Consider the following 16,450-nt stretch of genomic DNA (forward strand, 5'->3'; position numbering starts at 1 on the left):
TCAGTTAGATTTAATGACCGAGCAGAATGTCCTCCTGAACCGCAGGGTGGAGGCTCTCGCCGCGCAGGTGTAAGCGCGCCCTCCGGGCGCCGCTGTGGTTCTCCCTCCCGTAGACCCTGTGCGTAGCATTGACGTTCCACTGGTTGTTCAACGACCTCTCCCACCTTCCCCGGAAGCATACATAAGCCCCCCAGAGCCGTACGGAGGCTGTGTGGAGACGTGCGCAGATTTTCTTATGCAGTGCTCGCTCGTCTTCGCACAGCGTCCAGTCATGTACGCGACCGATGCTAGTAAAGTAGCTTATGTAATAAACCTGCTTCGCGGCGAGGCACGCGCTTGGGCTACAGCGCTCTGGGAGCAGAATTCACGGCTCCTTCTGACATACGATGGGTTTGTAAGGGAGCTCAGAACCGTGTTCGATCACCCTAATAGAGGCGAAACCGCTTCAACCGTGCTACTGTCAATGAGACAGGGGCGCCGGAGCGCAGCTGCCTATGCAGTCGACTTCCGCATTGCGGCTGCGAGATCCGGCTGGAATAGCGCTGCCCTCCGCGCCGCCTTTGTAAACGGACTGTCTTTGGTTCTTAAGGAGCACCTGGTGGCTAAGGACGAACCGCGGGATTTAGATGGGCTCATCGATCTTGTCATACGGTTAGACAACCGGTTAGAAGAACGTCGGCGGGAACGAGACGAAGGGCGTGGCCGGGCACGCGCCGTCCCTCTCCCTTCCGGTTCCGAAGGTTCTATAGAGCACCACGTGAGAGACTGCCCCGAGCGGTTAAACTCCAACGCCCGCCCCTAGAAACTGGGCTAGGGGTGGGCCGAGACATCCACGTGGGACACACCCACATTGCCACACGACTCCCAGTTACGATCCTTTACGAGGACTCAACCCTGAAGGCCCCAGCACTGGTGGACACGGGCTCTGAGGGGAATCTGTTGGACAGCAGATGGGCCAGGGAGATAGGGCTCCCTCTGGTGGCGCTTACCTTGCCTGTACAGGTTCGGGCACTAGATGGCTCCCTACTCCCTCCGATCACGCATAAGACACCACCTGTAACGCTGGTGGTGTCAGGAAATCACCGGGAGGTGATCGAGTTTTTTGTGACTCAGGCCACTTCCCGTGTGGTTTTAGATTTTCCCTGGATGTTGAAGCACAATCCCCGGATTGATTGGCCGTCCGGGGTAGTGGTTCAGTGGAGCGAGACCTGCCATCGGGTGTGTCTAGGTTCCTCGGTTCCTCCCGGCTCCCAAGCTAAGGAGAAGGTCAGAGTCCCGCCCAATCTGGGGATGGTGCCGGTGGAGTACCACGACCTTGTCGACGTGTTCAGCAAGGATCTGGCTCTCACACTTCCCCCCCACCGTCCGTACGATTGTGCCATTGATTTGGTTCCGGGCAGTGAGTTCCCGTCCAGTAGGCTGTACAACCTCTCACGGCCTGAGCGTGAATCAATGGAGACCTACATCCGGGACTCGTTAGCTGCCGGGTTGATCCGGAATTCCACCTCCCCGATGGGCGCAGGTTTCTTTTTTGTGGGCAAAAAAGATGGCGGACTTCGTCCATGCATTGATTATAGGGGGTTGAACGAGATCACGGTTCGCAACCGATACCCGTTGCCCCTGTTGGATTCGGTGTTCACACCCCTGCGTGGAGCCAAAATTTTTACCAAGCTCGATCTTAGAAATGCATATCATCTGGTTCGGATCCGGAAGGGAGACGAGTGGAAAACGGCATTTAACACCCCCTTAGGTCACTTTGAGTACCTGGTCATACCGTTCGGCCTCACAAACGCCCCCGCGACGTTCCAAGCCTTGGTTAACGACGTCTTGCGGGACTTCCTGCACCGGTTCGTCTTCGTATATCTAGACGATATACTCATCTTTTCTCCGGATCCTGAGACTCATGTCAGGCATGTACGTCAGGTCCTGCAGCGGTTGTTGGAGAACCGACTGTTTGTGAAGGGCGAGAAGTGTGAGTTCCACCGCACTTCTTTGTCCTTCCTGGGGTTCATCATCTCCTCCAACTCCGTCGCTCCTGATCCGGCCAAGGTTGCGGCGGTGAGAGACTGGCCCCAACCCACAAGCCGTAGGAAGTTGCAACAGTTCCTAGGCTTTGCTAATTTCTACAGGAGGTTCATCAAGGGCTACAGTCAGGTAGTTAGCCCCCTGACAGCCCTGACCTCACCAAAAGTCCCCTTCACCTGGTCGGATCGGTGCGATGCCGCATTCAAGGAGTTGAAACGGCGCTTCTCGTCTGCACCTGTTCTGGTGCAGCCCGATCCTAGTCGCCAGTTAGTGGTTGAAGTGGACACCTCGGACTCGGGGATAGGAGCCGTACTATCCCAGAGCGGGAAGACCGATAAGGTCCTTCACCCGTGTGCCTATTTTTCCCACAGGTTGACCCCAGCCGAACGGAACTATGACGTCGGCAATCGAGAGCTCCTTGCGGTGAAAGAGGCTCTTGAGGAGTGGAGACATCTGTTGGAGGGAACGTCCGTGCCATTCACGGTTTTCACTGACCACCGGAACCTGGAGTATATCAGGACCGCCAAGCGGCTGAACCCCAGGCAAGCCCGCTGGTCACTGTTCTTCGGCCGTTTTGACTTCCGGATCACCTACCGTCCCGGGACCAAAAACCAAAGATCGGATGCTTTGTCCCGGGTACATGAAGATGAGGTCAAAACGGAGTCGTCGGATCCCCCGGATCCCATCATCCCGGAGTCCGCTATCGTGGCCGCCCTCACCTGGGACGTGGAGAAGACCGTCCGGGAGGCCCTGACACGAGACCCGGACCCCAGAACCGGACCGAAGAACAAACTCTACGTCCCACCAGAAGCCAGGGCTGCAGTTCTGGACTTCTGTCACGGTTCTAAGCTCTCCTGTCACCCTGGGGTGCGAAGAACCGTGGCAGTCGTCCAGCAGCGCTTCTGGTGGGCGTCCCTGGAGGCCGATGTCCGGGGTTACATCCAGGCCTGTACCACCTGCGCCAGGGGCAAGGCAGACCACCGCAAGACATCGGGATTGCTACAGCCGCTGCCCGTGCCTCATCGCCCCTGGTCTCACATCGGCCTGGATTTTGTCACGGGTCTCCCGCCGTCCCAGGGAAACACCGTCGTCCTCACAATAGTGGACCGATTCTCCAAGGCGGCCCACTTCGTGGCCCTCCCGAAGCTCCCAACGGCCCAGGAGACAGCGGACCTCCTAGTCCACCACGTCGTCCGTCTGCATGGGATACCATCAGACATCGTCTCCGATCGTGGTCCCCAGTTCTCCTCGCATGTTTGGAGGAGCTTTTGCCGGGAACTGGGGGCCACGGTCAGTCTCTCGTCCGGGTATCACCCCCAGACCAACGGACAAGCAGAACGGGCCAACCAGGAGATGGAGCAGACCCTACGCTGTGTGACAGCCGCGCACCCGACGGCCTGGAGTACCCACCTGGCCTGGATCGAGTACGCCCACAACAGTCAAGTGTCGTCCGCCACCGGCCTCTCCCCTTTCGAGGTGTGCTTGGGGTATCAACCCCCGTTGTTTCCGGTGGTTGAGGGGGAGGTCGGTGTGCCCTCGGTCCAGGTCCACCTACGGAAGTGCCGTTGGGTGTGGCGTGCCGCCCGTTCTGCTTTGTTGAAGGCCCGGACGAGGGCGAAGAACCATGCAGACCGGCGGCGGGCCCCGGCTCCCACGTATCGTCCTGGGCAGGAGGTTTGTCCACCAAGGACATTCCCCTTCAAGTGGACTCCCCGAAACTGCAAGAACGATACATTGGCCCTTACAAGATTCTCAAGGTCATCAATCCCGCCGCAGTGAGGCTCCAGCTTCCGGCCTCACTGCGGATTCATCCGGTATTCCATGTCTCCAGGATTAAACCCCATCACACCTCACCCCTCTGCACTCCGGGTCCGGCGCCACCTCCTGCCCGGATCATCGACGGAGAGCCGGCCTGGGCCGTGCGCCGGCTCCTCGACGTTCGACGAATGGGCCGGGGTTTTCAGTATTTGGTGGACTGGGAGGGGTACGGCCCCGAAGAACGCTCCTGGGTGAAGAAAGGCTTCATCCTGGACCCGGCCCTCCTGGCCGACTTCTACCGTCGCCACCCTGACAAACCCGGTCGTGCGCCAGGAGGCGCCCGTTGAGGGGGGGGTCCTGTTGTATGGGCCGCTGAAGAGGAGGTACTGCTGGCCCACCACCACTAGAGGGCGCCCTGCCTGGAGTGCGGGCTCCAGGCACCAGAGGGCGCTGCCGCCTTACAGGAGCAGCCAGGACGACAGCTGTCATCCATCACTGGAGACAGCTGATCCCAATCAATACGGAGGTATATCAGCAGGACGGCATCTCCACCTCATTTGCCGAGATATCGCCATACCAAAGAGGTAACGACTCTCAGCCGTTCGTGTGCTTATACATAAGTATTGTTCTGTACGTGTTTTTGCAGGAGTACCTGTTTAATCTCTAGACAGCAGGAGCTGGTGACTGGGAGCTAGGACTGCACTCCTTTTCCCCCTGAGAGATAACTGCTTACTCTGCACATTCTTGATTGTTGTTGACGAGAGGTGGAGGTGGACTCTCCACCCTCCGTGTTGCTGGGTGCAGCCGCATCCACACCTGACTGTTTCTGTTTCTTGCCAGCAGTACCGGATCCGGTGAGCGGAGGCAGTGGCCACCTGGGAATTCGGGACTTGGCGGCTCCAGTATCCCCGGGGTCCGGTGGCGGAGGAAATCGGGTTGGTTCCGGTTCGACTTGGACAGACGTCTCCTATCGTCGAGCCTGCCCACACGACACCTTTGAATTAGACTCAATCTCCCTATTGTTATCAGTTGTATTTGTTGTGCCTTTTTCACAACAGTAAAAACAGTGTTATTTGATTCCTCCATTGTCCGTTCATTTTCGCCCCCTGTTGTGGGTCCGTGTTCCTACACTTTCACAACATAAACGGTGAAGAAACGTCCCAGTTTGTACACAGCTGCACTGTGAGAGCTCCTCTCTCCCAGCGAGTCTTGGCAATACCGACAGCCATAAAGACATAAAATAAAATGATGTTAATATTAGTCCATTTTGTTTTTGTGTCAAGCGGATGATACTTCTTCTTCTTCTTTTGGATCCATTGGCAGACGGCACCAGCTTAAGGTGCATTTACCGCCACCTACCGGGCTGGTGAGTGATTGCTGAGATTTTACAAAACCTTAACTCTTGGCAGCCATAGTCATTTGTTTAGATCCGATGAAGTAATCCAACGTCCTTTAGATATTTAAATAATTCTTTATGCACGATGTGTGATGGGTTTTACAGCAGATTTCCAAAGGACAGGGGACAGAAACACTGTAACGTCCAAAGTGAACTTGAACTACATTACCCACAATGCTCCCTGCGTCAACCGGCCAATCACATTTTGCGCTTAATGATGATGTCATCAGCAAGCGACAGCCAATCTGCCATAAATAAACACACAGATGGACTAAAATGTTTGATTTTAGGGTTTACAAACGTTATTGACTGTTAAACTTTGCTCACTTTACCAGCAAAAAAATGTTATCGGAGTGAGAGAAAATCTAATCCACCAGCAAAAACATTAGCTTTGATAATTATCTGCTATCGGATTAGATGAACTGTGCCCACCACTGGGTGTTTCCAAATCAGAAGCCCTGGATAATGGAAATGTGCTGTCGCTGCTCAAAGCCAGAGATGCCTCCTATAGGTCAGGGGACCAGCTGGAATACAAAGCTGCCCCCCCCCCCCCAAAAAAAAAACCTAGCAAAGGGAATCAGAGAAGCCAAGGGTAGGTACAGGCAGGAAATAGAGGGCCACTTTGAGAATCAAGACCCCCTCAGCATGTGGAGAGGAATTAAAACCCTGACTGACTATAAAAACAACACCACGCAGATCAGTCAGGACAGAGATCTCCTTGACACCCTGAACCTCTTCTTTGCTCACTTCAATAAGCAGCAGGGAAGAGCCCAGCCTGCTGAAAGAATCCAGCCAGAGGAGCCGACATGTGTCCTCCAGCAGCACCAGGTGAGATCCACCTTGAAATGGATCGACGCCACCAAAGCAGCTGGGCCAGATGGGGTGACAGGCCACCTACTGAAGACCTGCGCTGGTCAGCTGGCTGGGGTCTTCACGGACATCTTTAACCTCTCCCTACAACAAGCTGCTGTACCCACCTGCCTCAAATGGACTACTGGTGGTCCTGTGCGCTAAAAGCCTGCTGTCACAACCCTCAATGACTATCATCCAGTTGCCCTCACCCTGATCATTGTGAAGTGCTTTGAGAGGATGGTATTAGCACACATCAAAAACAGCATTCCTGTAGACCTGGACAGCCAACAGTTTGCGTACTGGACAAACATATCTACAGAGGATACTGTCTTTGTTGCACTTCACACAGCCCTGGCCCACCTGAAGCATCCAAACACATATGTCAGGATGTTCTTTGCATATTGTAGCAGTGCATTTAATACTGTAATTCCCCATTAACTGGTCCAGAAACTCACCAACCCTGGCTCCCCACCTCACTCTGTTCATGGATTATGGATTTCCTGACAAACAGACCTCAGAATGTCAGGATGGGAAACCTGAGATCTGTTACTATAACCATGTATGCAGCGGTGTGTGGTCAGTCCGGCACTCTTCACTCTCTTCACCAAGGACTGTGTCCCCACTCACTCCTCCAGTTTGCAGTGGACCCTACAGTGGTAGGTATTATCAGGGACAACAACAAGACATGGTATAGGGAGGAGGTCAAACACCTGACAGAGTGGTGTGCAGACAATGACCTGGTACTCAATACCACCAAAACCAAGGAGGTCATCATAGACTTCAGGAGGACCAGGAGAGTCTCACAGCCCCCACTATACATCAGAGAAGAAGAGGTGGAGAGGTTGAACTCAGTCAGGTTCCTTGGCACCCACATCACCAAGGATCTGACATGGACATTACACACCCACAACCTGGTGAAAAAAGCCCAGCAGAGGATGTTCTTTCTGAAGAAGCTGAAGCAGGCTGGTCTGGCTCCACAGCTGCTCAGGAACTTCTACAGAAGCACCATCAAGCGCATTCTCTGCCAAGGCTGCACAGTGTGGTACAACAGCTGCACGGCAGAGGACAGAAAAGATCTATCCTGGGTGGTGAAGACAGCACAGAGGAATGTAGGAGCAGAGCTCCGGGACTTAGACTCTGTGTATGCTGAGCACTTGTAGAGGATGTCATGGGCCATTTTTTAGGATAACAGCAACCCAGAAGATTCCCTGTTTGCTCGTCTGCAATCTAGGAAGAGGCACAGCACTATAAGGACATGGACTAATAGGCTTAGGAACAGCTTTTTTCCCAGAGCTGTAGCCTCTATCACCCCGCCCTGTCTCCCTCCCACAAACCCAAACACAGGCATTCAGTAACAGATATCAACATGTCTAAAACTATCCTACCTCACTAAGCATTAAGAATCTTAATAATTTGTTAAGCACCTTTTTTTGTATTTAAGAAGGTCTTGCCAGCCTGTGAAGCTATTTGTTGTTTTTAAAGCTGCTGTTGTGTTGTTTTTTTTTTTTCGTAGCATTCCCGAAATGAAAAAGTGCATTCTTTGTAAAGGTTTGGGAAAACAGTGATGGGCATTTTCTTTATTAATATTATTTCATATTTATTTTTCATATTTCATATTTCATATTTTCATATTTGGTGAATGAAGTAATAAAAAAATACCAACAGGTCAATCAGGAATGTTAGTCACATCACTACTTTACTCTAAAAATCTCAGTTTCTCTAATGCTGAATTGTCACCTTCTGCTTTCCTACTCCAGGAAATATAACATTTCCTTCCTAAGTGGTTATTATCGGCCAGATGGCACAGATGATCACCCCTTCATCTGCTCAACAGAAAGAGAAAACGGGATGCTCCGGTGCTCTGATGTGCCCCGTCGTCGTGTAGGTGGTACTTCCTGCTTACTGGGGGATGAGGAGGCCCGGTCGGAAGTGGAACTTCAAGTCAATGGATCGGTTTCATGTGTCAACTGGAATCAGTATTACAACGAATGTCGAGCCGGAGAACTAAACCCCCACAAAGGCGCTATTAACTTTGATAACATTGGTTATGCATGGATTGCCATTTTTCAGGTATACATATTTAAAGTATTTATGCATAGTACACTGTATATCTGCCGTGCACATTACACTTTCGTGGGTTCATTCTGGGTTCTTTCAGGTAATCACTCTAGAAGGTTGGGTCGACATTATGTACTATGTCATGGATGCACATTCCTTCTATAACTTTATCTACTTTATCTTCCTCATCATAGTAAGTATACAAAACAAGAATAACAAAAGCTCTTGTACAAATATATTAAAAACATGAGGCTAGTTGTAAACATAGTATTTGTTGTTTTTTTTCTAACCATGTGTAATGTTTTTGTTGAAATGACCAGGTGGGTTCCTTCTTCATGATCAACTTGTGTCTGGTCGTCATCGCAACTCAGTTTTCAGAAACCAAGCAGAGAGAGCACGCCTTAATGAAATCGGAGCAACGTGCCCGCCAGGTCCACCAATCAGCTTCAACACTGGCCAGCGATAGCCAACCAGGAAGCTGTTACGAAGAGATAATCCGTTACGTGGCACACCTGGGCCGTAAGGCATGGCGACGGCTTTCCCGCTGCTATGCAGAGGTGTGTGCACACTGTCGCTGTACATGTGTGTGCCAGAAAGACTCAAGCGGGGGGTCTGCTAGAGGCGGCAGAGCTGGAGAGATGAACGGACTTGCTCACCGGCACTCAGGCCACGCCCAAAATGACATCTCACACCTTCATCAGCTTTATCAACATTGTCACCACCATCATCATCATCGTCATCACCAGCAGGAGCCTCGTTGTGATCCTGCTGTCAGTAATGATGGGAACACTTTTAATTATCCCGTCATTTCACCATTTCTAAGCCACCTGGAGGAACAAGGTCAGGATGAGATGAAGCTCGTTGCCACAGAGACCATCAGCAGACTGCCACAGCTGGTGCTGGAACACGGTGAGACTGTGCATTTGTATGTGTTTGTGCTCTCAGGCTCTCAATCCAGACTCCTCAGGGTTACAGCAGGTATGGAGGTCTACGTTGTTGTGAGCATTCATAGTGCTCAAACAAAACAGAAAGTAGGTAACTAATGATTACTGTGTAGGCACTTTGCAGTTCAGTAGCACCTGTGCAAGATGAAGGATGGTAACTGCTGTAAAACCTCAGTGGCGAAAAAGAAAAGGAACCAACATTTTCCAACATTTGTGAATGAGGGAATCAACCAAAACAATAAAAGAAAATACTGGAATTGAATTTCCTGCTGTACGTTCCTTTCCTGTTGAGAGAATGTAACAGCAGTTGGGTAGGAATTGGGTTGTCAACATGGAGACCTGGGTTTGAGTCCCCATCACACTACAAGTGTCTTGTCGTTGGACAAGACACTTTGTCTGTATTGTCTCAGTCGAGCTAGCTGTAAATGGGTGCCGGCCTTGGCTGGCGGAGTAACTGTGATTGACTGGTGTCCCATCCAGGGGGAGTCATAGATTCTCATCTGTTTCATGGTACGGAATCCAGGGATCACTGCCAACACTAATGGACCTCAGGGCCTGTATATGACTTGCATCTTCTTCTATGGCAAAAGCAAGCACCAGTGTCTAAAACAGCAGTGGTTTTCATATAGCTAACCATAATGTGCCATTTGTAAAAATCAAATTCTTCCACACGGAAGCATCAACTTATTTATTTATTTAGATCTAAACAGGCCACTATTGTTTGTAGTTAGCTGTAAGACAATACTGGGTACAGCACACTTTTTCACATGTTTCTTGGTCCGCTCCTATACTACTATTTCTGATTAGCAATCATTTAGCAATGCACAGCACTCAGTGAAAAGCCCTTGCAGAAGACCATTGTTTGAGGAGCTGACATGAACATGATCACATGATTTCATAGCCGCGATGTGTGAAGAGATTGTTACAGACATTCTATGAGGTGTGAATGTATAATCTCTGCTGCTGGTGATTGTCTTCAGAAGGCATGTTTAAACACTTCCATACTTGAAATAAATGGCAGAAAACTCCTTTTCCAGAGAATATACTGACATGTATTCACCTGGGATTAATATAAAATGACTGAAACAAGACATTCGGAGTTGATGAAAATCACTGATGAACTCCCACCTCACTGTATAAAATGAATCCCCTGGACTGGGACTGATTTTCACAGAGGAAGGTTATGAGGTGTATGGAAACAGGGTGTTTCTACTCTGATGTAGCGTGTACCCAACCACACCAATTATTGGCAACAGTTGTGCTCCATTCCACCTACTTCAGCATACTTGCTGTAGTGCTGATAGCGGGGGGTTTCATATTAACTAGACGTGATACACCAGCTATTTTTCTTTAAAAAAAATTGACCCCTGACAAAATATACGCGTCTTAAAAAAAAAAGAAAAAAGGCGGTGGGGGAGATAACACTGGATTCTACAGATGCATTCACTTCATGTAATTTGATAATTTGAAGGCATACTGTCCAGTATCAGAGGAAAATGCAACACTTTCATCTTTACTCTTCAGATTATTTATATATCTTCCAATCATTTTCTGATATCTGTTTGCAACACTTTCTAATCAAATATGAGTCAGTCCTCACTAAATGATCTTGCAAGTACTTTTATCAGCTTTATTGAGATTAAAAATCTAATGAGTGAGATCAGTTAAATGGCTGTGCACATTTGCAAGTATTTCTACTTGATAACTGTCAATTCCTTTTTCATTTCAGCAGAATAACTCAAACGGCTTTGAACACTTTTTAATTAAATTTTGTATAAATGTAGGTCTGTCAGCTGGCAATAACTGTGTGCTTTTTAGGTGTGATTTGCCACTTCGTGGTTTCCTCGCTGTTAGAATCTTGTTTTAGCTGAGAGTTAAAAAAAAAAATGCATGTACTGTACTATGCGAATATCTTTAGACCAGTTTAATCATTCAAAATGAGCAAAAAGCAACTAAACATCTAATATTTCGATAAATTAAATCTGTAAAATATATGAACACATTTAACTTTTCAGATAATTATATTAGGTGATATGCAATTGATTGTTTGTTTATTTGTAAAATTAATTGAGTGATTATTTCAATAATCTGTACTCGTGGCAGTACACCTACAAAAAAAAAGAAGAAATCATTTTCTGTAAACGATGGGGTGGGGCCGCGAAGGGGGGGGGGGGGGTAGATTTGTATTTTGGTCATTTATTTCTTTATTTAAATTGAAAAATTGTCAAACCTTCACATCTTTTATGTTGGAGAATAACTGTTTAGACATTTTATCTTTGATTTGATGTTCTCTTGACCAACTAATGAAAACTCATCAAATTTACATTTTTATGATCATCCTAGGCTGTCCAAAATGCAGTGTATACAACAAAATACATTATGATGCAGAAACCTGGAGGAGAATGACTGGGAGGGACCTCAGTGTTGAGTTGTTGCTGAACATCTGTGCTACTCATGGACTGTCCATCATAAAGACCTTGATCGAGCACAAAGGTGTCCATGAGTAAACTTGGTACCAGAGCACCCTTGGTCAAAGGGTGATGATTGATTTGATAATCATGTCAGCAGACCTACAACCATCTGTCATGGACACTCAGGTTAAGAGAAGGGCAAAGCTGACAACTGATCAGCCAACAGGATGAGCAAGATGAACAAGCCACTGAACAAACCTGGAAAACCTAAAAGAGTTGTGAGGGTTCACTGAGACTGTTTTGTGCAAGAACCTGTTTACATGGCCTTTAACACACACCTCCAAAAGAACTTCTCTTTCATTCTGAAGGGGGTCGGGGACATAGAGTTGGGGTGGTCCACGTTCAAGGCCTCCATTTTTGAAGGAGCTATTCTAAAGATGTGACCAGACGGTTGACCCAAGAACCCTCTAGTGAACAACTGCAGTGAGGGAAGCCGTCAGACTGAAGAAGGAAGCCTTTTTTTTGTGTCTGGATAGCTCATAGGTCTTTGAAATCACAGGACAGCCACAAGGACTTCAGCCTCTGTAGTTGCCAAGTTAAAAACTCTTGTGTGGTAGGAGTTTGGAGAAGCCATGGAGAATGATTTTTTTGGTGGCCTCAAGTTTGACAACGATGACTCAGGAAGAGGAGGTAGTACTTAGCCAAAGCTGTTTCAGCAAGGGTGGAGAGCTACTTACCTGGACTGGTGATATCTTTGAGAAGGTAGCGATGGAGTGCTTCGGCAGATCTGATGCCATCTCCCTGACAGAGGTCAGCGATGTAGTCAAAGAAGTCTGCAGTAGCAAATCACAGGGAGTGAGATGCTGGAGTGTCTGAATGTTGTTGGGCTGTCATGCTGACATGCCTAAAGCAGTGTTACATGGAAGTCTGGGACAGTACCTCTGGATTGTCAAACCTGGGGGTGGGTGGGGGGGGGTGTCCCCATACTTAAAAGAGGGGATTGTAGATTATGGTCCAATTATACTGCAGATGAATCCCCCTTCCCAGCCTCCCTGGGAAAGCCTATACCAGGATATTACAAAGGAGACTAAGACTGATAGTCAAATCTCAGTCTCAGGAGGAGAAATGTAGATTCCATTGTGGTCATGGAATGGTGAACTAGCCCTTTACTTTCACACAGAAATTGGAGGGGACTTATGAGGGTGCCCAGCCAGTCTACATGTGTTTTAAGGGCTTAGAAAAGTCCTATGACTGGGTACACGAAGGTGTCTTGTGGGAAGTGCTGCAGGAGCATGGAGTGCCAGGTCCACCCCAACATGTGATTTGGTCTCTATAAAACCAAAGAAAGGGCTGTGTCCACCTTCTTGCCATTAAATCAAACCTATTTCTGGTGGGTGTTGAACAGGGCCATGGCCACCAATTCTGTTCATGATTTTCATGGATGTTGGATTCATCAGGCAGTGACCTCCAATGTGCACTGGGCAGGTCTGAGTGTGAAGCGAATGGGATGAGGATCAGCACCTCCAAATCTGAGACCATTGTCCTCTGTGAGAAAAGGGTGAATTGTTCCCTCTGGTTCAAGAGAACGATACTGCCCCAAGTGAAAAATTCTGGCATCTTGGAGTCTTGTTCATGAGTGGGGGAAATATTGACTGCAAGATTGAGAAGTCTTCCAGGCACATCCAACTGTGAGGAGGCCCTGGGACACGTTAGAAGGTTTACATTACCCAGCTGGCTTGGGAACGTCAAGGGATTCCCCAGGAAGAGTTATAGGTCCTGGCTGAGGATAGGGAAGTATGAGAGGGGCTGCTTAGTCTGCTGACACTGCAATCCAGTCTCGGTAGCATGGCCCAAGCAGAGGGTCACCCCTTTGAGTCTGGTCTGCTTGAGGTTTCTTCCTCAAATCATCAGTTTTTCCTTGTGTGCTTGCTCTGGGGGTTGGTAAGGTTAGACCTTACTTGTATGAAGTGCCTTGAGGCAACTTTGTTGTGATTTAAAATTAAACTGAAAATTAAAATTGTATAAGTAGCAGAAAGTGAATGAACAAGGGAATACTGGGCCAAATGGGTTGAATATTTATAGTTTCTTTTGATTTTTTGCTGATTACATGTCTATAATTTCTCAAAGTCAACCACCAAGTACTGGGTGAACATTTCCTTCACACACACACACACACACACACACACACACACACACACACACACACACACACACACACACACACACACACACACACACACACACACACACACACACACACACACACACACACACACACACACACCACAGAGCAGCTATATTGGATTTACTATATCAGTCTCTGATGCAACGGGAGTTTGTTATAATTTGTGATGACAAGTGAACTACTCGTGCACCTTCTGTGTTTGTTGTTATGGCACTGGAGGATTTCTCCTGAGCTGCTGGTTAATGAATTCCAGTGAAATCATTCTCCACGCCAACACACACATGTGCTCACCAACACACCTACACTCGCACATCCCTGCTCTAATAAAAGAACTCCCTGTTTGCACAAAACATCCCAACTGCACAGCACCTTCCGTCTTATTGATTTTTTTTTTTCTGACAGAAACTAAATGAAGGTGCTCTCCTTTAACGAGTAAGGGTGCCGACAGTAAGCATGGCAGCAATTAATCGCTGGGTCTGTGCATGCATGTTTACTGTGTGTGTGTGTGTGTGTGTGTGTGCAGGTGGCTGCAGTGGACAAGCTGTTTTACCGTTGCCAGGAGAACCGGCCGGAGATTCCTCAGCATGTCCGTATTGCATCTACAACAACCAACTCAGTGACGGTGAAAATGTTAATGAGCTGCCAGACGACCAGCAAACTGGGTATAGCAACTCCTGCCATAGCAACAGCCCTTGTCATAGTAACAGGCCGTGCCACTGTAAGAAACAATGTCATGGTGAAGCACAAGCATCAGAGAAAAGTCTGTGCGAGCGCTGCTGGGCGGGACTCAGAGCCAAACTGGAACTTATTGTCGGCAGCAGGTACTTCAACAGAGGAATCATGATTGCCATCCTAATCAACACCCTCTCAATGGGCATAGAGTACCATGAACAGGTACGTCTGCATGTAAGTGGCACACGTGCACACAGTTTTGCAGATTGGCTGTGACTGCAAGCTTGATTGAAAATGGATATGCTTATCGCCGTGAGCGGCGGAGTCAATAAACGTAGCCTCCAATCAACACTTACAGCACCGAGCATACAGACTCACAATATGCGGGTGTGTATGTGTGAGTGTGGGTCTGTGCACACACGTGTGTCAGGAGATGGAGAAACTCATAAGACCTGAAGTGTTAATTAAAGCGTGACCCTGGGACGGAAGAGAGAAAGCCAGCAGCAGCGAGACAGGCATGAGAGAGAGAGAGAGTCAGGAAGAGGAGGAGGACGACGAATCTGACATTATGATTTGCCGAAAGATACGGACAAACTGTGGGAGACAATGGAAGATTGTGTGTGATGCTCTACTGTGCAGTAGAGGCATATGATTCACTTCAAAGCTGATTCTTTTATCACTGATTTGATGAATCAGAAAAATCATACATTTTGTTTGCGATTTGATAACAAATAACTGGACTCAACTGGCTGAGGGACACAAGCTACATACACTGGGATCCAAAGGTTAAACTGATACCATCCCATTAATATAAAATCAACTGATGACTATTAAGGCTGATGCAGTTAGTTTTCACACCACTAATTAATGCATTGACTTTTTTCCAAAACAATATGGTGTGTACTTGAAGCTACATTGTAGGATTTAAGGGGGTTTATTAGCATGACTGGAATATAGCGTTTGTTCATTAGTGTGTAGTTACCTATGACACTGAATTGATGTGGTTTCATGAGCTTAGAATAAGCCTGTCATATCTACATGGGTAAGGCCCCCCCTCATGGAGGCTGCCATGTTCCACCACCATCTTGATAGTTGCAGTTGGAAATGATGTCACACCTGAGGTAAATATATTCCATTTTCCACACAGCACCCTAAGTCAAGAAATAAGCTGGATGCCTTCAACATTTTTGAGTATAAAGTGCCACAAACTATTTGGGCCATGGAAGAGAACAGATAGAAGCAGAAGTAACATTAGTGTTTTAATTTACGGTTCGAGTAGAAGCGTGGTATAGTTGTTAGCAACATCTGCTGGGTTTGCCAGTATTAGCAGCACCAGTTAATAAACTACACACTGTGTAGTATGTCCCACATTGAAAAAAAATACAACAGGATCATATCCACAGACAGCAGCAGGAAAGTCCTGTACTTGTACTTTGTGTGCAACTTATTAAATTAGATGCAAAAAAAAGACAAATGTCCATAAAAACAGTAAAAAGTACCACTTTCACTATTTCTGCTGTTCAGAGCACCCATCTTTGATCATGAACTTGCAGTACATGGGATTCAAACTAGTTGACAAGTTGAAATTTCAACTTCAGAGGGTGTTCCCGGGGATGTAACCAGGACATTCTGACCTCCAAGTGCAAATGAAGTGAATGAACAACTAGTAACAGGTATGAGTCTGTATGAAAGTTAATAGTGATATGTTACTGGGGAAGTACAGTGGTGGGTAACACACGCGAGACACTCCCTCTCCAAAGATGGCAAATGTCACAGAAAGGAGGTGGATGTCTGCTCTAGTGTTGTTTCACCTCTATGGTTGCTCCCCTATGCACAGTCTATTGGTTGCAAGTGTAGACACATTTGAGAACCCTAATTTTGAATTGAATTGAATGAATTTGAATTGAATTAATTAATTTATTTGGCAGACAAATTAAAAAAAAAAACTCATAAAGAGAACAATTTAATGGTGTACCCATGTGTCCAAAAATGTGTAGACAGAAGCAAAAGCTTATAAACGCCCCCCTTTACCATAAAAATAAAAAAATGTATATATCTGTATATAAAAAGGCAATCTTTGTACGCGACATGGTCTGTGTTCGTGGTGAACTGCCGCAGCAATAAAGCAATCGACACCAAATGTGGTATG

At 47.7% G+C, this 16,450-nt stretch overlaps 1 protein-coding gene across 2 annotated transcripts in view; it reads left to right on the top strand.

Annotated features, from left to right (window-relative positions):
* Positions 1-16,450, top strand: part of LOC117525734 (voltage-dependent T-type calcium channel subunit alpha-1I-like) — a 219,233-nt gene that overhangs the window by 74,418 nt on the left and 128,365 nt on the right. For both annotated transcript variants that reach the window (XM_034187666.1, XM_034187667.1), the window contains exons 7-10: positions 7,789-8,101; positions 8,190-8,282; positions 8,410-8,998; positions 14,153-14,523. In XM_034187666.1, coding sequence (XP_034043557.1) covers positions 7,789-8,101; positions 8,190-8,282; positions 8,410-8,998; positions 14,153-14,523 — 1,366 coding nt within the window. The remainder of the gene's footprint in view (positions 1-7,788; positions 8,102-8,189; positions 8,283-8,409; positions 8,999-14,152; positions 14,524-16,450) is intronic.

The sequence above is a fragment of the Thalassophryne amazonica genome, chromosome 15, assembly GCF_902500255.1.
Source record: "Thalassophryne amazonica chromosome 15, fThaAma1.1, whole genome shotgun sequence".
NCBI classification, from domain to species: Eukaryota; Metazoa; Chordata; class Actinopteri; order Batrachoidiformes; family Batrachoididae; genus Thalassophryne; species Thalassophryne amazonica.